Source organism: Odontesthes bonariensis, chromosome 23, assembly GCF_027942865.1.
Source record: "Odontesthes bonariensis isolate fOdoBon6 chromosome 23, fOdoBon6.hap1, whole genome shotgun sequence".
Taxonomy (NCBI): domain Eukaryota; kingdom Metazoa; phylum Chordata; class Actinopteri; order Atheriniformes; family Atherinopsidae; genus Odontesthes; species Odontesthes bonariensis.
Genome location: NC_134528.1, coordinates 31,396,682 through 31,419,508, shown reverse-complemented (window position 1 = coordinate 31,419,508; position 22,827 = coordinate 31,396,682). Strand labels below are relative to the sequence as shown.

Genomic DNA, 22,827 nt, shown 5'->3' with positions numbered 1-22,827 from the left:
ATGCTAACTGAGGCCTGCAGAGTCTGAGATGTAGCTCTTGGGTTTCTGACCTTGGGGTAACCTTGCTGGGACGTCCACTCCTGGGCAGATTGACAGCTCTCCTGAATGTTTTCCACCTGTGAATAATCTTTCTCTCTGTAGAATGATGGACTCCAGATAGTTTGGAAATGGCCTTATAACCCTTCCCAGGTTGATGGGCAGCAACAGCTGCTTCTCTGAGATCATTGCTGATGTCTTTCGTCCTTGGCATCGTGTTAATACACACCTGAATGCTGCAGAGCAGCAAACTGACACAACTTCTGCTTTTATAGAGCTGCTCACACTGACTGATGATCAGTTAATACACTGCTTCTAGTTTAAAATGTTTAGCTGATATTTTCTGACATGCACCACCTTAGAGGGTGTTCTTTCTTTTTCACATGCTTGTACATGTTATCAGTTCTTGCTGCAACAGAAGAAAAACTGAGGAAATCTTTCGTGACATAGCAGGAATAATGTCTGCCAGAAGCAGAAATCTCAAAAAGCAAACTGTATCTGATAATAAGCGCAGGAGCCATAAGCAGCTGCAGATGTATTGATATTATTTCATCTGAATTTTTTGGTTTCCGTGAAGATAAAATTCTCTCCTCATCAAACAGCAGCCACTTCAGAGACCTTCAACCTTCATGTTGAAACTGTACTTTATCTTCATAGCTCAGAGAAGATGAGAATGCATTAATGTTTGTTCAGACTATTCATTTCTGAGCTCTGTCAATCACTGCTTACATGAACATACAAATGAATCAGAGAAACAACCTGTGCTTTAAAAGTTTGGAAACAAACAAACTACAAATGTACTACTTTTTGCTTTCTAATTTCAAATGAACATTTCTTTATCTGCCTAGATGGATAAGTTGGCCCTTCTTTGCACATACCTGAAGATATCCTATGTTGCCTTCGCTGGAGCTCAGGCCTCCGAGGATGATGGGATAATGGGGGTCAAAATTAGTCGCAAACTCGCAGGGCAGAGAGGAGATTTCCACTCTGATGTACATTCCTGGCCGGAAGCCTTCATACTGCACTCTGGTCTCATCTTCCATGTCTTCAAACTCAGCTCTGTTTAGCTGAAGACCAAATGCAGAGAAATGTTTCCATCAATTCACAGAGATGAATCTGTACTGTGAAACAGCTGTGAATGTAGCAGATGGTAAATGAGCCTACCTCTGCCTGCTTCTGCAGCTCTTCTTTCAGGTCATCAAAGTAAGTGGCATCACCGTCATCATACTCCGTGTCAAATCGCTCCTTTAGCCTGCGTTTCTTCTCTAAACGCTTCTTCTTCTGAACCTCCTCATCATCCACCTTCACCTGAGCCTCTTCATCCTCCTCATCATTCTGCTGATCACACAGTACACAAAAAAAAATCAAATAAAAGGTAGTGATGAGTTTACCTGACTCCTGCCCTCTGGTATTCGCATACCATCTGGGACGAGCCCACAACCGACATGATTTCAAATGGGGCTATTTTTTCTAAAATTCGTGCATGTGATTGGATGAAGAATCTGTCCGTCATCTTGACTGACACGCCACTTCAGCCACTCCCAATGACTCAACCCGTGACGTAGCTCAGAGCGACACCAGGACCACTATGCAACCAGCTAGCCTTTCATAACAAACACCATGGCGGCAGATAGTATGAAACGGAGCGAGGAGCGATCAGTGAACGATTATTGTCGTATGTGCAAAGAAAATCTCAGGATTAAAGGCATTCATCCAAAGTCCCACCCAGCGATTAATGATTGGCTCTGATTATTTTCTAATCGGACGAAACACATATGACTCCCATGCTCCTCAGATGGTTGTGTGAGGAAAGGGAACGCCCCCGCGTGTAGTTGGTGAACGCAGCCAGATGACGTGAGTCAGGTTAGTGAGGAGTTACCAGGAGCTGGAAATCCTAAACTTTGCCTCCCCGGCAGAAACAATGGAATCGCCACACAGTCATACGGTTTTCATTTACAGATATGACACATGACTACTTCATTTAATAGCTCCAAATTGTGTCTTCGGAAAACATTCCACAAAGACAATGATAGCTCAATAGAACATTTTCAGGGTGCTGTATAGCTGAACTGTTTGCAGAAGCTGTAGTGCCTAAAAGCAGCTGGCCTGGGTTAGAATCCAAGCCAGCTTAATTGTTTTAGCATTTCACTGATGAAAAACGACATTCTCCATCAGTCAGGTTCCAACTTTCAGCTGACCCATCAGCTCTGCAGGATGGAGCCTGGGGTTTTCACCATAGACCTGAACTCAGACCAAGATCCGGACTGTTTGCTGGTCATGTCTTTGAGATGATGTTTTTCCTGAAGAAAGAAAAGAGTCCAACGTGTCCGAGCCCACCTGAGCCTCTCCTGCAGACGTAATGGCTGCCATCTCCCCTGGTCCTTTGGGTTAAGATTGCCAAGCACTGTGCTGCTGCAAATATGCAGCTTGCTGGAGCCACAACTCCAGAGAGAAACACGCCGATCAAACCCAGTTCCACCACAGGTCCAGGTCCTCACCACTCTTGGATTTTTGGCCACTGGAACCTTTCAGAGGGAGATTGGAGACAGATCGGGGGTGTCCCAGTCCTCTGTGAGTCGTGCGCCCCCCTTTGGTCATCAAAGCTCTCATCAGTTTATCACCCATGGTGCATCAGATTCCCATACACCGCTGTCCAACAAGTACAGATTAAGAGGGACTTTCATGCCGTGGCTGGACTGCCAAACATAACCGGAGTAATAGACTGCACACATATACGCATCAAAGCACCCGTGAGCTGAAGGCCAGGTGGGTGTGTCTCCATACAGCGGGGGGCAAATAGCCCAGAGAAGGCATGCCAGATTTGCACAATATTGCCATGAATGAGGGTCTCCACCTGAACCAGCCCAGGCAGACCAGAAGGTGTGGTGCCAGGAGACCCCCCTCATGGACCGCCCCATCAAAGAGCCATCATGATGAGGCAACAACTGATTGCACGGCTTAAGCTGCAGTCATCGAGCGCCTGGCCATGGCGAGATGTTTTTGTTTTTTTTTTTGTTTTTTTTCTCTCTGTGACATTATGAACTACAGATGACACGGAATTAACAGCACTCGTAATAACTTCCCATTTCTTGGCTTTAGCAGGTCCCGTAATTCCACTGCTGACACTGCTGAAAATGACATATCTTCCTTTCTGGATCTCTGAAAGCAGAACTTCAGTCTCAGAGCCCGTAAAGTTGTTCTTTACGTTCCTTGATGCCATTCTCATGACTCAACACTTACTGGCACAAGAGACAGGAAGCACAGCCTTATATGGTATAAATGTGGGTTAGGGTTAGGGTTGGGCGTGGAGTATGCAAATTTACTATCCTCGTGCACGTGCACTTAAATACGCACGGGTGGCATTCATCATTTACGCAGGTCGTTTACACACTTTTTCCCAAGTTAAGAGCGTTTGTTGAATCTGACGTGGCGTGTTCGTACGAGACCTTCGTACCAAAATAGTGAGAGAAATTTAGAACAAAAATACAAAAATGTTCTTGCATGAGGCCCAATGAGTCAAACAGCAGCTGCAACAGCTCATTAAGCTCTGCAGGAACTTGTTTAACCACAGACTCATCTGCATATTTACTCTTTTGGAAGTTTTTGTTTTGGAATACAATTTAGACAGTGATTCCATCTTTTTTCCCCATCTACTTCATCTAAATAAATAAATGAAATATGTTTAGCAAAGCCAGAATGTTCAGCTGTTCACTGGACTTGTTGCACAGGTGGCATCCTATCATGGTACCATGATGGAATTCACTGAGCTACTGAGAGCATCTTTCACAGATGTCTGTAGAAGCAGTCTGCATGTCGAGGTGCTTGACTTTGTACACCTGTGGCCATGGAAGTGACTGGAACACCTGAATTTAATTATTTGGAAGGGGGAGTGAATACTTTTGGCAGTATAGTGTGTACAAACACACACTATATCACAAAAAATAGGACAAGATGCCATGTGGAATCTTTTTGCCAGTGACTGTAGATTTTCAGCATGAGGGGATCAGAATTAAGTGTCCAAGCATGGCTAACAGACACATTGCTTTTGCAGAAAGTGATCTGTTCCTGTGTAGGGGTTTAACGGTATGAAAATTTAACCTCACGGTTATAGTGACCAAAATGATCACGGTTTTCGGTATTATCGCGGTATTTTTAAAAGTGTGTTCAATCTGTTCAGAAAGCACTGATAGTGCAAGCTGAAAAAGTGCAACAGTGTCCGATAAGCATGCATGTCAGACCAGCTGGCGTCGGATCGCGGGGTTATGGGAATTGATGCAGAAATACGTTTGTTGACATGAGAACGTAATACCGGCTTTTGAACTATTTCCGAATCTGATATTACTGTGGTCTGCCCCGAGTGGAGTCCTCCGCTATCATGCGTTTTGGCCGCAGCAAGTCTGCACAGTTTCAGACTGCGAATGTTGTTGTGTTTATTTTAAAACGAAATACAGGCTAACGGGGTGAAATACAATCTTACAGGGCAAAACACAGGTGAATTTGGGAGATTTGGAATTATTTTTCCGTCTGAAAGTTACAAACTGTAGCCTACGACTGTATGATAAACGCAACTCAAATGTGCACCCGCCTAGCTCTGAGGCTAACGTTAAAGATGTGTCCCGATTAGCTCCACACTAACACCACTGAATGAACATGTGCCGTAGGCATCTGTTTAGATTATTGACACGTTATTAAAAAGTTAGACAGACAGATCGTTGCATTCTGCTTCAACCCGATGTCCCCACACCATGCATTTATTTATGCATTTGAGCTGAAACGTTAACTTACCTTGCATTGGCTATACAGTTGTGGGTGATGATCGCAGAGATGAGCAAAGAGATTTGACGTATTGCCACCTTTAGCGGAAACTTTTTTTCTGCATGTTCTGCAGACAGGATAACCATCTTCTATCAACTGTCCCCCGGCATTCTTATAAAAAACAAAATATACCCATACTTCGGATTTAGTCCTCTTAGAGGGCTGATAAATGTCCTGACTGAGTGCTGTCATCTACACCTTCGGCCATGATTCCAACTTCAAGAAATGCACGTTGTAGGCTGCGCAGTGAGCATGCGCGACAAATTAAGAACTCAGATGAGGCTGGGAAGGATTAAACTCACAGTTTTCATACCGTGTTATTAACCGTGATATTAATGATATTTGAAATGAACGCGGTAATTGTTATCGTCAACACTTTTTATCGTGGTTTACCGTCATACATGGTAACCGTTACATCCCTATTCCTGTTAAATATGCCAATGCTGTTATTGGAAGTGGCAAATCACCTACCAGATATAGTCCAGTCCATTATTAAACAGTTCCATCAAACAACAATAACAATGTGTCCAACCACATTCAGGAATGGTTGAAAAAGAATCCATAACAGTGGGTGAGGGACAGCAGGCTGAAGGGATGAAAATGTCGGTCACACTGCACGGTAGATCTGCAGTCAAAGTGGTTCTAACCAAGCACAAAGAAATGAGCAACGCAAAGGAACAGAAAAGTCTCACACAGACAGTGTCCCCTGAAAAGTGACAATACAGTCACCAGGCAAAGGATTCAACCCACTTCACATGGTCAATGCAATGGAGGGGAAATCCTTTTGCTTAGGACTGTAAATGTCCAGCAGGCACAATCAGCACAGAACTGACCGAGACCAGAGAGGCCCTGGTACTCCAATCCATAGGCAAACCGTCAAAGGTTCAAGTTAAAGCAGTAGGCAATCACATTCCAGCTTGAAAAGGTTTCTCTACCTCACTGCATACAGCTGATAAAACATTCTGCCACCGCTGATTCTACATGTGCTGCATCTCATACCTCAGCCTCATCTTCATCTTCATCTTCAGGTCCAGTTTGGCTCTTGTGGACTGCTCCCGTTTCCAAATCTTCAAAGTCACCATACAGCTCCTCTAAGTAAAGCAGAACAAACAGGTGCATCGTTATGATTCTTTGTACATCATCTCAGAATAAAAAGGGGCCCAGTGGATATGAATGAATGAAAGAACTTTCAGGGGAAAAAAGAAAAGCGTGTCTGATCTTCGGTCAGCCTAGAGGAGCTCTAGGCTCTCGCAAGGCTTACATCACAACTCGGTCACTCCGGTCGTCACAGGATTGTCCTCGAGCAGGGCCTACACCACGCTTAAGACAATCCAGACTCTTTTCATGTGTCGTTCCACGATGGTGGAATGACCTGCCGAGAGCTACCAGAACAGGGGCGTCCCTGAATATCTTCAAGAAACTCTTGCAGACCCAGCTCTTCAGAGAGCATCTCCTATCCTAGCACTGAGCCGGTACTTCCATACCACCTCTACTCCACTTCTCTTTCTGTACCTCCCTCTATGCCTGCTCTCTATCTCTACACTGTCCCCTCTGACAGAGTCTGACTGGTGGTTTCCTTCTATGTAGCTTATTGTTAGCTTACTGTTAGCTGTAATGTTAAATCCTCATTGGTAAGTTGCTTTGGATAAAAGCGTCTGCTAAATGCAGAAACAGAAACTATCATCCTAAAAGTCAGGGTTAATGAAATCAGACACCAACCACAGATCCAGAGTAGTGTCCATGCTCCGCTCCTAAACATCTACAATGTGCTTCTGTCTAAACTCTTCTTACCATCATCCTTCAGCAGCGTGGCTGCATCCTGGCCTTCATCCCACTTCCCCGTCACAAAACAATCCCTGATTGATTTCAACATCTAAAAAAAAGAAGACATCAGACGGACTCATGTTAGGTCTCACAGCTTGGGAGTTTTCTAAACTTCTTGACAATTCAACAACACACAAGGTACATCAGCTGCTTCAGCATGAACAGGAAGGAAGGAACAACCTTACCTCTTCCAAATCCCAGTTGTGGGGGGTGTCAGGGTTGAAACGGGAGCAGTCCAGAGCGTCCGCCTGAAACCTTTTGCTCTTCTGAGGGCGGCTGACTCGAAACAGCCCACCCAGTTCTTCCTCCTCATCCTCAGAATCATCTGCCCCTGCCACTGCAAAGCAAACAAGACAAGATTTAGTGAAGGGACTGATCAAATCTGAAGTGTGTATTCTTAACACATCGCATCAGCTTCTGCTGAAACCACATTTTTAAAGATTTACCAAAAATGATTGATATGCAGCTCTTTTTGGTTGCCATGGCAGCAGGCATTGCTTCTGAATGTGTTCCCACGTATTGTTTCAGTAAATTAAGCAACAATATCCTGACAATGTGAAACTACAGCTGAAATATATACGCGGGCGGCAGTGAAGCTCTGAGCTTCATGTCCCAGACTGGACCACTTGTTTTAGACATGGAGGGGACTGTCAAAATGAATCCTTACTATCCGGCAGTCTTTAATCAGTAGGCCTCTGTACATTTCTGCAGCTCAGTCCTGACCTCCTTTCAGTCCACTTCAACATGTCAGTGCTTCCCACTTTCTCTGCCTGTTCTGAACAAACTTCAGGCTGGACAAGCTTCTCTTACTGGTGACCTGAGTCAGATACTGAGCTACTGATTAAAATGCTTTCACCTATTATATATGAATATTATGTTAAAGTTATATTTGGTATAAAAACACTGCTAATCTACCTTATTCAGAGGAACTTGGCATAACTTACTGTAAACATAAGAATTTGGGCTATTTTCTGTTTAAAGATTCGAAAATAACATTTTAATAACTCTTTATTGCTCCATCATGAGACGAATGAAAACAACTCTTGACAAAAAAAAGCGGGGGGATGACATCAGGTGGAAACTGTCTGTTGCAAACGAGAGGCTGTGCAGTTCCAAATATCAAAAGGGGAAGAACGTTCACGTGTTGAGAAGATTTGGTAAAAATCATATCAATAAGCAGCCTTTTTAATCTGTGAAGCACCTGAGGCCGTGATCAGCAACGATCCTCAGTGAAAAGAACAAATGCTCCATCCATCCCAACGGAGGACAACTGTACGCGTGCTGCGAGCGAGTGAAACAGAAGCACCAAACACCCGTCTGCTTGGCTTCTGTACGGCATGCTGTGGGAATGGCATCATTCTTACTTTTCAACTGTGTGCGTAGTGTGTACCTGAACCATAAACCACTTTTCTCAGATTCGGAGCAGCTTCTTGTTGCCGTAGAAACACCTCTGCAGCTTTCTGCTGGAGACCTTCCTTCCATCTGAGAGCCCCTGAGGATGCAAACAGAAAAGAGATGAGGCCACATGACAGAAGATATATCCAGGTTCCACCCCGTCTCCCCCCCAGCAGACAGGAGGAGAGTGATGTTGAATGATATGAGCATGCACCAAATGTATGTGTTGTTTCACACAGTGTTGTTTCTCATGAATTGTTTCATGAATTGTTACTCTGTGTAAAGAGCTGCTGACTTGACTGAGCAGAGTTGAACAGCAGGTTTCAGCAGCTCAACCTATGTCCCAGCAGCTCAAGCAGTACCATAATTAATACAATTTAAGACCCATTTCACATCCATATTGGCAAAAAGAAGACCTGGAATTTAGTTGCAAAATATATGACTTTATTGGTCGAACATCAGCACGAACGGGCCCTTAAGTTAGGAGATGAGGTCTCTTTTGATGGAATCGGCTAATCCAAATCGCGTGATGTACGCCGTCTTGGCTATCTCAGAATCCGGGAACATGGTCTGGAACAGCTCATCAATGTTCTCATTGCCAGCACATGCCCGTTGCTTTGCTGCCGTGTGAAGAGTCCAGAGCAGCTCGGCTCTTAGTGTGGGCGTAGAGCCAAACGCTGTCCAGATGTCAGACTGGAGCTGCAGCAGCAGCAGACTGGAGCTGCAGCAGCAGACTGGAGCTGCAGCAGCAGACTGGAGCTGCAGCAGCAGACTGGAGCTGCAGCAGCAGACTGGAGCTGCAGCAGAAGACTGGAGCTGCAGCAGCAGACTGAAGCTGCAGCAGACTGGAGCTGCAGCAGACTGAAGCTGCAGCAGACTGGAGCTACAGCAGCAGACTGGAGTTGCAGCAGCAGACTGGAGTTGCAGCAGCAGACTGGAGTTGCAGCAGCAGACTGGAGATGCAGCAGACTGAAGCTGCAGCAGCAGACTGAAGCTGCAGCAGCAGACTGGAGCTGCAGCAGACTGGAGCTGCAGCAGACTGGAGATGCAGCAGACTGGAGCTGCAGCAGACTGGAGATGCAGCAGACTGGAGATGCAGCAGACTGGAGATGCAGCAGACTGGAGCTGCAGCAGACTGGAGCTGCAGCAGACTGGAGATGCAGCAGCAGACTGTAGCTGCAGCAGACTGAAGCTGCAGCAGCAGACTGGAGCTGCAGCAGACTGAAGCTGCAGCAGCAGACTGGAGCAGCAGACTGGAGCTGCAGCAGCAGACTGGAGCTGCAGCAGCAGACTGGAGCTGCAGCAGACTGAAGCTGCAGCAGACTGAAGCTGCAGCAGCAGACTGGAGCTGCAGCAGCAGACTGAAGCTGCAGCAGCAGACTGAAGCTGTAGCAGCACACTGAAGCTGCAGCAGACTGGAGCTGCAGCAGACTGGAGCTGCAGCAGACTGGAGCTGCAGCAGACTGGAGCTGCAGCAGACTGGAGCTGCAGCAGCAGACTGTAGCTGCAGCAGACTGGAGCTGCAGCCGCAGACTGGAGCTGCAGCAGCAGACTGGAGCTGCAGCAGCAGACTGGAGCTGCAGCAGCAGACTGGAGCTGCAGCAGACTGGAGCTGCAGCAGCAGACTGGAGCTGCAGCAGACTGGAGCTGCAGCAGACTGGAGATGCAGCAGACTGGAGCTGCAGCAGACTGGAGCTGCAGCAGACTGAAGCTGCAGCAGCAGACTGAAGCTGCAGCAGCAGACTGAAGCTGCAGCAGCAGACTGGAGCTGCAGCAGCAGACTGGAGCTGCAGCAGCAGACTGGAGCTGCAGCAGCAGACTGGAGCTGCAGCAGAAGACTGGAGCTGCAGCAGCAGACTGGAGCTGCAGCAGACTGGAGCTGCAGCAGACTGAAGCTGCAGCAGACTGGAGCTACAGCAGCAGACTGGAGTTGCAGCAGCAGACTGGAGTTGCAGCAGCAGACTGGAGTTGCAGCAGCAGACTGGAGATGCAGCAGACTGAAGCTGCAGCAGCAGACTGGAGCTGCAGCAGACTGGAGCTGCAGCAGACTGGAGATGCAGCAGACTGGAGATGCAGCAGACTGAAGCTGCAGCAGACTGAAGCTGCAGCAGACTGAAGCTGCAGCAGACTGAAGCTGCAGCAGACTGAAGCTGCAGCCGCAGACTGGAGCTGCAGCAGCAGACTGGAGCTGCAGCAGCAGACTGAAGCTGCAGCAGACTGAAGCTGCAGCAGACTGGAGCTGCAGCAGACTGGAGCTGCAGCAGACTGGAGCTGCAGCAGACTGGAGCTGCAGCAGACTGAAGCTGCAGCAGACTGAAGCTGCAGCAGACTGAAGCTGCAGCAGACTGAAGCTGCAGCAGCAGACTGGAGCTGCAGCAGCAGACTGGAGCTGCAGCAGCAGACTGGAGCTGCAGCAGCAGACTGGAGCTGCAGCAGACTGAAGCTGCAGCAGCAGACTGGAGCTGCAGCAGCAGACTGGAGCTGCAGCAGCAGACTGGAGCTGCAGCAGCAGACTGGAGCTGCAGCAGACTGAAGCTGCAGCAGACTGAAGCTGCAGCAGACTGAAGCTGCAGCAGCAGACTGGAGCTGCAGCAGCAGACTGAAGCTGCAGCAGCAGACTGAAGCTGCAGCAGACTGGAGCTGCAGCAGACTGAAGCTGCAGCAGACTGGAGCTGCAGCAGCAGACTGGAGCTGCAGCAGCAGACTGGCAGCACACTGAAGCTGCAGCAGCACACTGAAGCTGCAGCAGCACACTGAAGCTGCAGCAGCACACTGAAGCTGCAGCAGCACACTGAAGCTGCAGCAGCACACTGAAGCTGCAGCAGCACACTGAAGCTGCAGCAGCAGACTGAAGCTGCAGCAGACTGAAGCTGCAGCAGCAGACTGGAGCTGCAGCAGCAGACTGGAGCTGCAGCAGCAGACTGGAGCTGCAGCAGACTGAAGCTGCAGCAGCAGACTGAAGCTGCAGCAGCAGACTGAAGCTGCAGCAGCAGACTGGAGCTGCAGCAGCAGACTGGAGCTGCAGCAGACTGGAGCTGCAGCAGCAGACTGGAGCTGCAGCAGCAGACTGGAGCTGCAGCAGACTGGAGCTGCAGCAGCAGACTGAAGCTGCAGCAGCAGACTGAAGCTGCAGCAGCACACTGAAGCTGCAGCAGACTGGAGCTGCAGCAGACTGAAGCTGCAGCAGACTGAAGCTGCAGCAGACTGAAGCTGCAGCCGCAGACTGGAGCTGCAGCAGCAGACTGGAGCTGCAGCAGCAGACTGGAGCTGCAGCAGCAGACTGGAGCTGCAGCAGCACACTGAAGCTGCAGCAGCACACTGAAGCTGCAGCAGCACACTGAAGCTGCAGCAGACTGGAGCTGCAGCAGACTGGAGCTGCAGCAGACTGGAGATGCAGCAGACTGGAGATGCAGCAGACTGGAGATGCAGCAGACTGGAGATGCAGCAGACTGGAGATGCAGCAGACTGTAGCTGCAGCAGACTGAAGCTGCAGCAGCAGACTGTAGCTGCAGCAGACTGAAGCTGCAGCAGCAGACTGGAGCAGCAGACTGGAGCTGCAGCAGCAGACTGGAGCTGCAGCAGACTGAAGCTGCAGCAGCAGACTGGAGCTGCAGCAGCAGACTGAAGCTGCAGCAGCAGACTGAAGCTGCAGCAGCAGACTGAAGCTGCAGCAGCAGACTGAAGCTGCAGCAGACTGGAGCTGCAGCAAACTGAAGCTGCAGCAGACTGGAGCTGCAGCAGCAGACTGGAGCTGCAGCAGCACACTGAAGCTGCAGCAGCACACTGAAGCTGCAGCAGCACACTGAAGCTGCAGCAGCACACTGAAGCTGCAGCAGACTGAAGCTGCAGCAGACTGGAGCTGCAGCAGACTGAAGCTGCAGCAGACTGAAGCTGCAGCAGACTGGAGCTGCAGCAGACTGGAGCTGCAGCAGACTGGAGCTGCAGCAGCAGACTGGAGCTGCAGCAGCAGACTGGAGCTGCAGCAGCAGACTGGGACCTCCAGCTGCAGCTCCTGATATGGAATAATACTGGCTGATGGAAAGTGTTGGCTGCTGGCATTTTAAGACCGCTGTATGCTTTTCTGATTTGGCATGAGACTCCAACGCCTTGATGCCCAATGGGTCAAGTTCCAAACTTCTCTGGCACAAGGTGCAGTGTGCTTCATGAATATTTCCATCAACCGGCTTCAACCATGAGGTAAAGTGTTCGTTCTGAAGCCACAAACGGTCAAATTTGCATTTACCCATCTTAACCAAAGAGTTAACCGATTAGCCGCTCCTCAGTCGCGGCGCTGCTAGCAACCAGGAACAGAAAAGTCTGTGCCAGGTTGTGCTGGATAAATTCTGGCTGGGCTGCACAGGTGCTTCAGTTTCGTTATAGCGTCCTCAAAAATCCAAACATTTAAAAGCGAGACTGAAGTTTGTACATTTGTTTTAAATAAAAGCCACGTCAATACATTTTTAAGACCTTTTAAAGTAGGATTTAAGACATTTTGTGAGATTTCAAGAGAATTTGAGACTTTTTAAGACCCTGCGGATGCCCTGGACTGAGCAGGAAAATAAAACTTGATCCTCCAAACACCAAAAAAACTCATTTAAAGTAAATAGGAAGAAACTCACCCTGCTCTTCTTCCTCGCTCTCTCTCTCATTTTGTTCCTTCATCACATCTTCAGCTGCACTATTCTCCTCTTCCACAGGTTCATCTTCCTGTTCTTCTGCATCATCATCACCCTCCTCCTCCTCCTCAGAACAGAGTCCGGAGTCTCCCGTTCTGCCACCCTCCTCCTCACTCAGCTCCAGCTCGTCCTCACTGTCTGCAAAAGCTGGCAGCTCAGCAGCCACCTCTCGCTCTTCCTTCTTCTCTTCCACTTTCTGTTTCTTTTTCGGTGGATGGCCGCCACCTGTGCTCTGTTCACATTCGGCTCTTGCCTCGTTGAGAAAAACAGACAGATCATCATCGTCCTCTTCATGTTCAGTCAGGTCACTTTCTTCGCTGTCATCATCCTCATCATCACTGGGCCCACTAACATCACCTTCCTCCTCGGTGAAGACCACCTTCCTCCTTTCTCTTTGGATGTTGGGATCCCAAACACATGTCTCCTGAAGTCGATCATGCTCTCTATCACACGCACATACACACAGAGAAAAGTTCAGGGTCATTAATGTGAAATACAAGTTTTTCCTTTCACACCTTTGTACAGCTGTCCCTTCCAGCTCTGCACTCACTCTAAAAGCCCCCCACTCAATTTGAAACCCTTTTCAATTGAATTCAATTCAGTTTATCACTGCGTGCTGCCGCCTGCCGACAGCCGCGCCTGTTACGGTGTTTGCTGCTCGGAAGCAGGGGACTGCTCGCTCTGCACTTCGGTCTGCACGGTCTGCACAGCAGGCAGTGATACGAAGGGAGAGAAAATAGGGCCAAGCCATTGTGAGGTCTGACTTTTTCCAGGAGAACGATTTTGTGATGCAAATGTATTACTCTATGGAACGCATATTGTTTTGAGAAGCAAAACACTTTATTTTTGTGGCCCCAGCCAATGTTTCCTCTAAGCTGCGCGCCTGCGCAATCGCGCACATGAAAATCTATGCAGCGCATAAAATAAAATTCACCATAAACGTACTAATTAATATCTAATACCAGGCGTAATGTTTTTCTGTACCATTTTTCAATGTAACGCAATGAGTGACAGGTGTTCAGCCAATGATACGAGTTTACTTACGCTATGCAGCCAATCAGAGCATTGATAGTGCTTGCATTATGTGCCCTGCCCATACGCGCCGTGCAGGTTAGCTAGCAGTGTGGCGGAGTTAAGAGACGCAACCCCGCAGCGCCAGCGACACATCCACTCACCAAGCCAAAGTAAAAAAAGAAATGCGGTTCTTTTAGGATTGAATGGCTGTCTGAGTATGTGCAAACAGAAGAACAAGCGGTGAAACTGGCTGATATTTTTTTCTTTTTCGAGTGAGAAAGGTCTACTCTTCAAAACATGCAGGCTGCAAGCATGACTCTTCCCATGGCCAAAGCATGACTCTCATATATAACATACTATACATTTCATGAACAACAAGATTTTTGTCTTTTTCTTTTTTTAAGTGGGCCAAATCACTTGTATTAAAAGTAAACTAATGAAAATTGCTGCTGGGATTTGATTCTTTTAATAAGCCATGTAACTTGTTATGATCCAAGGTTTTGAACAGGTGTGATACTGATGTGTGGCCACAGCGTGCACATCTGTTGTTGCTCACAGTGGTCCTCAGTGTGCTCAGGGAGCTTGTGTGTTTGCCCAGACACATGAAAAATTAGAGGGAACATTGGCCCCAGCCAACTAGCCGGACTACCTTCATCAACACCAAAACGAGGCTGGAACTCTACTCACAGGACGCAGCAGGGGGTAAGAAGATGTTCAGAAATGATGTTGCTGATATGGGATGTCATACAGCTTCATGTCAAAAGAGGCGAACTATCACTTTAAAGCACGCAGCTGTGAATTATACCAAGGAGCCAACCTCTTCTGACTGATTACCTTCCTTTTCAGAGGGGCAACATTGTCCAGTGCTGTACGCATTGAAACTATAGTGCTGTCAACAAGAGAGTCAAGTGCTGCTGGAGTAAAGTTTAGGTAGTCGTCCTCTGTCATATCTGCACATGGCAGTGAAGAAAAGGATGATGGAATTAATTCTTTAAATCTGGTTACAGCATCCTCTGATTATCAGGACACAATAAAAATCATCAGGTCCTTCCCAGGTCTTAAAAATGAGATAAATCCAACCTCAGATGAACAACAACATGTGACACATCAAACTTTCAGCCCAGCTTTAGCTGTCGGACAGACGGCCTCACATCTGACTCTAGAACACTTTGGTATCCAGAGGAGTTCATGGTGGACTCAATGGCTGCAAGGTGCCCAGGTCCTGTGGCTGCAGAACCAGCCCAGATCATCAGCCCTCCACCGCCGTGCTTGACATTTTTTCATGTTACAACTTGTAATTTGAATGGATTGTTTGGGGGATAATGTAATGGACCAAAACTACATAAAATAGTCCAAATTAGTGAAGAGAATTGAGGGAGAAAATAAAATAAAATAAAAATAAAAACCTAAAACTGGTGCAAGTACATATATTCTCTCACTTTGCTATGAAGCCCCTAAATAGGACCTGGTGCTATCAGTACCTTCAGAAGTCACATATGTAGTTAAATAGGGTCCACCTGTGAGGAGTGCAAGTGTCACATGATCTCTGTATATGTAAGCCTGTTCTGAAAGGCCCAAGAGTCTAACACCACTAATAAAGAAGCAAAAGCCAAACAAGCAAGAGCATGAAGACCAAGGAGCTATGCAATCAGCTCAAGAGAATTCAATTCAATTCATTTTTATTTATATAGCGCCAAATACAACAAATGTCATCTCAAGGCACTTAGATAGTAAGTCCAATTCAAGCCAATTGGAATTCAATTAATTAATAATAATCATAATTCATAAAATAATCCAATTCGTTCATATAGAGCCAATTCAAAAACAATTTCCTAGCTAAGAAAACCAACAGATTGCACTGAAAACTGAGAAAGAGAAAAAAAAAGAAAAAAGAGAATCACTTTAAAGGGACACTCCACCCATTCGCATTAAGGCTGATTCATACTCGGCGCAACCTTGCTCATACTAGCTGGTCGCAAATGGCGCAAACGGTCACGTGTCCCAAAATTCCGCCACGCCCCCCGTCGCAAGCTAGAAAATCCTCGCACGGCGCAAGGGCGCGCACACAACTTTTTTTCTGACTTTGCGCGCGCTCCACCGGAAACAGCTGACCAAGAAAACGAAAAAATGAACACTGCAGAGACCGCGGTGACTGAGAGGATGCGCCTCTACAAACATCTGTACGACACGTCTATGAAGTTACACTGGGACAACGTTTGACAAAGTTCGTCTTGTTGCAAAGGACGAACATCCCACCTTCTCTTCTGTTTTTGCCGCAGCCGCTTAGCTCTGAGATACATATACAGTTCTACACCCAGAGTAAATTCATTCCGCATCAGATGTGCCAGCCTCTGCTGACGTGACACCACAGGTGGCATTGTGTATGCTTTCTTTGTATGCTTTTCAGCTTGTTTCCTCAACAGTGACGCTCGCTGGTGTGGAGAGAACTGCAAATGTGACGCATTCTCGGCGCAAACTGCGCTTATGAGCTGAAGGAACTGTGAAGGGGCTGGCGCTTTCGATGACGTCATTAATGGTTCTCGAGCCAGAACAGTTGCGCGTTTGCGCTGAGTATGAATCAGCCTTTAGGCTTTGCATTGTTAGAAACCCAGTCATACTTTTGAATGGTCATGCAACACCCTCTCATTTCCCCCTGAGACGGGAGAAATCTGTATTCACCTCTTTCCACTTCCTCCTACAATGACGCAAAAATTGTCATTTTGCGTCATTGTAGGAGGAAGAGTAAGAGGGGTGGATTTCTGTTGAGACTACAAGCGCTAGTTCCCACCCTTCAACACAGACCTATCACAGATCAGTGCCAGTGCTTTAGACTGGCAGAGCGCTGCAGCTAACTATATATATATAAATAAAATTGTCATGAGATCTACACTCCTTACCAGTTGGTGGCGGTAATGCTGCTTTAATTTGTTTGCCAACCACCAATAAAAAAAAAAGCGAAATAGAGAGAGCTGCAGCCTGCAGCTAACACGGAGGACTGGAGAAGATATGGCTCGAGCTGGGGCGAATTGGTGGCGTCCTGGAGACCTACTTTAGAATACCTAAAGTCAACTGGAAACGACAGCCAAAGCCTACAGGGCCAAATGGACGTCTTTCTGTAAAGTAAGTTTGTTTTCTTTGTTACTATGTCAAGGAGTACTCTTGCTAACACGCTAACGTGGCATGTTCATTGCACAAATAGCTTGCAGTTATGCAAGCTACTGTGGCACGCTAGGCTCAAATGCCATCACTCACTTTGTGATCAATGTTTTGTCTAGACAATTTCGTCTAACAGCCTACCGGCACTTTCTTGAGTGGGTCCTGCAAGGAGAGAGATTGGGCAGAGGGCGTCGTGTCGTGCAGGCTATCCGCCAGAACTACCCAGCTCCAGACGGCCTGTACTGCGGGCACCAAGAAGTGGAGGACGCTCAGGAGGAGCTATAGTTTCCTTGTTTTATATTCATTCAACAGTTGTATTGTTTGTATAGTTATTTAATTAAATTGTTAAAATGTACGTTGTTGTGGTTCTTTCTTAGTAATGTTGCTCCAAGTGTATTGGAGTTATTGAACGACCAACATATCAGAACTGGAACTACCTAGCTACTGTTACCTCACATGACAAAACGACAGAATTGTGATCATAGCCTACCTATAATTACTATAAATTATGAAGCATTACAAGTATTGTGGGAGAAGGATGTCATGACATGCTCATGACTTCTGGCCTAGTTACATCCTGGGCCTTGTTGACTGGTTCATATGAATATTGTTGATAGTTAGAATGAGCGTGTTGATGATAAACTGCGAAAGCTAGGCGCCTCCAGAGAGGGCCACGTACACTTGTTATGATAAAACTGTATAAAAGGGTGTCACAAGATGAGCTCGTCGGACATTTTGTACATTCTGTATGCACATTTGCTGTGACGGTTTGTTCAATAAACTCCCCAATGGACGGCTGACCAACGCGGGATTCGACTCTAATTTCTCCACAACATAATGGTGACCCCGAATTCGTGAGAGTTTGCATCTGGATCCCGGCGGAGCGTGTCCTCTGTGCCCCGACAACCGACATCAGCTGTAACAAGCCGGCAGGTGGGATTTTGTTCCTACCATTACGCAGTTAATCTCTGTTAGTGGAGCACAGCTGACGGCTTCTTCCGGCTTCCCCAAATTTAAAAGAACACAGGAGAGAGACGGATCCTGCATTCGGTAAGCTCTTCCATTGCTTTCCTCTGCGCAGGGGGGCTGCTGAAATTGTTTGGGAAATTTTGGGCCAAGAGGAGCCATATGTGTGAATTGGGATAAAATTGGGTAAACAGCAGCTGATGTGAGTTGTAAAGCAGACAGCTGTGGTAAGTTGGTCTGGCTTGTGTGGTTGTATTGTATTTATTTTTTTTTTTGGTAATTAAGAAGGACTATAGTCGCCGAGCTCCGGCAAATTGTGAATCGGATGAATTCAAACTGGATTAATTAATAGCTGTAAAGAAGCGGGTAGGTTGTTGAGCAATCGCCAATAGTACCTCTTGCATCTTATCAGCCATCCTTCAATGCATTGGGGGGAGGAATACTGACGGGAGTACGGGGTACACTAGACTCATTAAACATAGCCTACGTGAAAATTATTTTCACTAGTCAAGGAGTAAAACGAATACTGATAATTGATTGACTGGCGAACATTAAAGTTCAACGATTGAATCAATCAGGCTTTCAAAAAAAACTCTGAAATGAAAAAATCCAGTTCTATGAGGAGCACATTTTAAGTATATATGTTTATATCATTTTATATATCTGCTTAGAACTCTTTGGAGTTATCCGAGACCTCAGTATAAAGACATTTAGAAGAAAGTTCAAATTCGTTTATGAAATTGACCACAGGAGATTATTATTAAGAGGTCACAGCGAAGCTGATAAATACACGTCAGCATCTGTTGCTTTGGTCAGAGACCATATCACAAGGCTTGTAGAGAAAACACATTTTGTATTCCATATATTGCCGACACCAACATCTCCTGAAAAATTAAAAGTCTAAATGAAAGAAATTGATAATTTAAAACTGAAGATTTGAACGGTGACTGACACAAAAACTTTGATCGACTGACTTGGTGTGAGTGTGTGGGACCGGTCTCTGTTGTCTGTCAATGTGTGAAATCCTGCTGTTTTATGTGAATGTAAAAAGAAGAAAAGAAAAAAGGTTCTGACTCATATCATCCCTTGACTTTTGAGTATTCGTAGTATTTTAAGTTAAACTCAGATTGGCTTCATTGTTATAATTGCCGCATTGATAGTTTGTTGAAATAAGGGGTTGTTACAGTGAAGAGCTGTGATTTTTAAACGCTGAGTGTTTATTTCTTTAAGATTCTGTATTTTCGTTGAGTGCATCTTGTTATTATTGAATTATTGAATACTGCTGTGATTGGTGTTAAGTTTCTAAAGTTCTATTCTCAACAGGCGAGTGAAGGTGTTTTGGCTTTCAGGGGGACAGAGGGTGCTGCGCGTTCACGAGGCCGGTGTGAAGGCGCGTGGTTTGTCCTTGACAGTTTTCTGCTGCTGCAAATGTTCGTGTGTGACCGCATTTTCTTTCCTTGTGTCTTCCAGGGGCACTTTATGGTTGAACTGTAATAATTATTAGTTTTATTTAGGTAATGTGCTAATTGCAGAGTTGTTATCAGTCGAGTAATGAGGGTTTCGCAATTCTAGAGGAGAGTTTCTGTCTCCAGTCCAGTGAATGTGACATTCGTTTTGATTTGTAGTTTCCCTGTCCACAGCGTGTTAAATTGTATTTCTTTCTCTTTCTTAACAAATGCCATTTTGAGGTGAAGAATAGTGCAACTGTTATTTCTGTGTTGTTTGGTTTGTATTTTTTCTCTGTCCAGCTGGAAAGTTTGTATTTCCTCCTCTTTCTTAACTTGTCACAAAAAGTGTGACAAACGCCATTTTGAGTTGGGGTGTGGTTCAATTGTTATGTCTGGTTCAATTGTTATGCTTGGGAGGAGTTAATAACGGTCTAGGAAGTAGATGTAATGGTGTGTTCATATTTGGTTGGTTAGAAATTCACGTGGTTCATTGGAGGCGGGCTTAGAGGTGTGTTCAGATTTCATTGGTCAAAAAAAAAAAAATTTTTATTTCATTGGTCAGAATTGACGTAGCTGTGACGTACATTGGATCATCTGGATTGGTGGAGGACATTGTGTGTGGATTGGATCGGAAGCATCCGGATGTGAGCAAAGGTTGGGGCAACGCCTTTAGCCTGAGTCACTTCAAACAGAGTAAGCATTAACTGAGCTTTCGATTAGCAATAAATTAACATTGGGTAGCATTAGCAATACAGCAAGTATTGATTAGCAATAATTAGTATTGATTAGCAATAACTAGCATTGTTTAGCATTGATTAGCGTTGATTAGCAATCAATAGTATTGATTAGCAATAACTAGCATTGATTAGCAATCACTAGCGTTGAATAGCATAATTAGCATTCAATTAGCACTGGTCAACAAGGAAGCTAGTATTGATTAGCAATAAGTAGCATTGATTAGCAATAGTTAGCATTGGTTAGCATTAGTAGCATTTGTTAGCATTTCGTTAGCCATAATTAGCATTGATCAGAAAGACAATTAGCATTGATTAGCAATAGCAATAAGGCAAATATTGGTTTAAATCTTAATTAGCAAGAGGTTAGCATTTATTAGCAACAGCTAGGAAGCTAACATCAATTGGCATTGGTTAGCAAACATTAACATTAGCAATAATAGTAACCGAACTCCAAACCAGAAGTCAAAAAGCTAAATTAGCCTAACATTGAATTAACATTGGTTTAATTTAAAAAAAAAAAAACAACCTAGAGCATAAGCTTTCAAAGCTAACATAGGCTAACCTTAACATTAGCATTGACAATATCCAATCCAATAATTAGCTGCATCTAAGCTAAATTTAGCCGAGCATTAAATTAGCATTGATTAGAGTTAAATTATTAGTTAATTTAAATTGACTTTCAAAAAAAAAAAAAAAAAAAAAAAGGGGGAATACGAATAATAAATAAGGAAAATTTAGAAAATAGATAAGTAAATAAAAAGGAAAAGTCAAAAGTCAATAGAAGGGAACTAACAAGTTGAAACAATGGATGTAACACCAACAATAACCATTAGCGCCAAACATCCTGAACATTCCAAAGATATTAAAAAGATATCTCTAAAATGGGAAAAACGAACAAAAAATAACGTCTCACCCTGGCCAAAAGGTGGCACTTTTAATGGAGCTACCTGTAAGATTATGGAACAAAGGATTAAAGCTTACAAACCAAAGGACAAAAGCAAAAAGAGACAGGAAAAGAGAGAGCTTGAATTAAAAGTTCTACATTTCTTTGAAAATGCAGAGCTATATCCAACACTGCCAGGAGCAGCAAACATACAAGGAGATTCTGAAATAAAAGATCATAAAATATCTCATGAACGTCCAGAACCACAAATTGCTACATCAAGCAGTCATGGAGCTCCTGAGCCAGACGCCGTCTGTAATTCAGATCAGGCAGGGGGACAGCTCCCACAATACCAAAAATCACCCGAACTGGCATCTCCAGTTCAAAAGGCATCTTCTGAAGAACATAAGAGTCCAACAGCGTCAGCACCGAGTTTGATAGAAATGACGCAGGGACAGTATGTGCCGTGGCAGACGCTCGTCCTAGGGGGGCTGGTTGCTCGATTGCCGGACATTCACACAGGTGCAAGCAAATGGATAAGAGCTTTTGAACAAGAGACTGTGCATAAACTGTTGACTGTTGGACACATTAAGGCAGTGTGGGCACTGTGTTTTGGAACTTCTACCATGGAGGGCATTTTGAGACACAGTGAGAATGGCTGGATGTTAAGCCACCGAGCTGATGGAACTGGTTTTAATGCATATCGAGCTGCACTCTGGAGAGCGTTACGAGCTGAGTTTCCTGCGGGAGTGGACCTCGAAGCATTAAAGGGGGAGCCACTGTCAGGAACAGAGAGTCCGGTTGTGTACATTGCACAACAATTGAAGAAATGGAGACAAGAGTCTGAGGGAGAAATCGAGAAGAGCCCAGCTTGGGTGACATTGTTCAGAGTTTCCATCAAAGAGGCTCTGCCTGCCCCAGTTCAGGGGAGGCTGGAGGATGTGGTGGGGTTGAATTCAATGTCACATGGACAATTCCGAGACCACGTGGTGCATGCAGTAAACAAATACAGAAAAGAACTGAAACGGAAGAAGCAGGAGAAGGATATGCAAAGGGAACTTGCACGGTTGCAGTTAGAAGAACTGCAAGCGAAGCAAGAAGTACGAAATGAGGCCATGACAGCGGGGGCCGCTGAACAGCCATCACAGGGGCAAGTCCATCGTCGACCCTGTCAAAGGTCAAGAAGAGGTGCACCTGGAGGACGAAGGTCCTCGGGGGCATGTTGGGCCTGTGGCGAGAGGGGACACTTTGTTTACAGCTGTCCGAGAGCACCGAGAAACCCGAGTGTTCGGCAGGACCGTGGCCAGTCCCTGCGGGGCGGAGCAAATGGCCCGGCAGGTCCAAGGCGTTCCTCTGGCAGAGGAATCCCAGTATTGGTTTACATTGACATATAGAGGTAAGAAGTACACTTACATCGGACATACTCAAAAGGGTTTAAAAACCGCCCTCAGGTGTGTCATCATTACAAAACGAAACGAAGTTTTTAAGTTAAATGTGTCACAACTACTAAGTTTCTAAAACTTGAATTTAAATAGGTCACTGTTACTAGGACAGAACAAAACAAAGTTTCTGAATTTAAAATTTAAATGTGCCACTATTACGAAGTTCTAAAATTTGAACGGAACAAAGTTTCTAATTTAAATTTTAGAATTGATGGCCTAAATTAGAATATCTATTTAGCCCATAGGGAATTACTGATATCTCTCCATCCCACTTGGAGGGAGTAAGAAAAGCGCCATGTCCAAAATAAATGAATAAATAACTAATGAATAAATAAATAAAATTAAAATACAACAAGTATGATCTTCTTTTGGGAGGATTATGCAATAAAATGCGCTTCCTCTGGAAGGAATCATGAAAAATCCAAAGATCAAAGG

At 45.6% G+C, this 22,827-nt stretch overlaps 1 protein-coding gene across 3 annotated transcripts in view; it reads right to left on the bottom strand.

The window, feature by feature from the left end:
• The window catches only part of bms1 (BMS1 ribosome biogenesis factor), a 46,854-nt gene that overhangs the window by 10,007 nt on the left and 14,020 nt on the right, over positions 1-22,827 (bottom strand). For 2 of the 3 annotated variants that reach the window (XM_075458097.1, XM_075458098.1), the window contains exons 10-16: positions 12,690-13,189; positions 8,066-8,167; positions 6,861-7,012; positions 6,643-6,724; positions 5,851-5,942; positions 1,201-1,374; positions 915-1,103 (exon numbers count right to left, since the gene is read on the bottom strand). In XM_075458097.1, coding sequence (XP_075314212.1) covers positions 915-1,103; positions 1,201-1,374; positions 5,851-5,942; positions 6,643-6,724; positions 6,861-7,012; positions 8,066-8,167; positions 12,690-13,189 — 1,291 coding nt within the window. The remainder of the gene's footprint in view (positions 1-914; positions 1,104-1,200; positions 1,375-5,850; positions 5,943-6,642; positions 6,725-6,860; positions 7,013-8,065; positions 8,168-12,689; positions 13,190-22,827) is intronic. The other variant, XM_075458099.1, reaches the window with a different exon arrangement.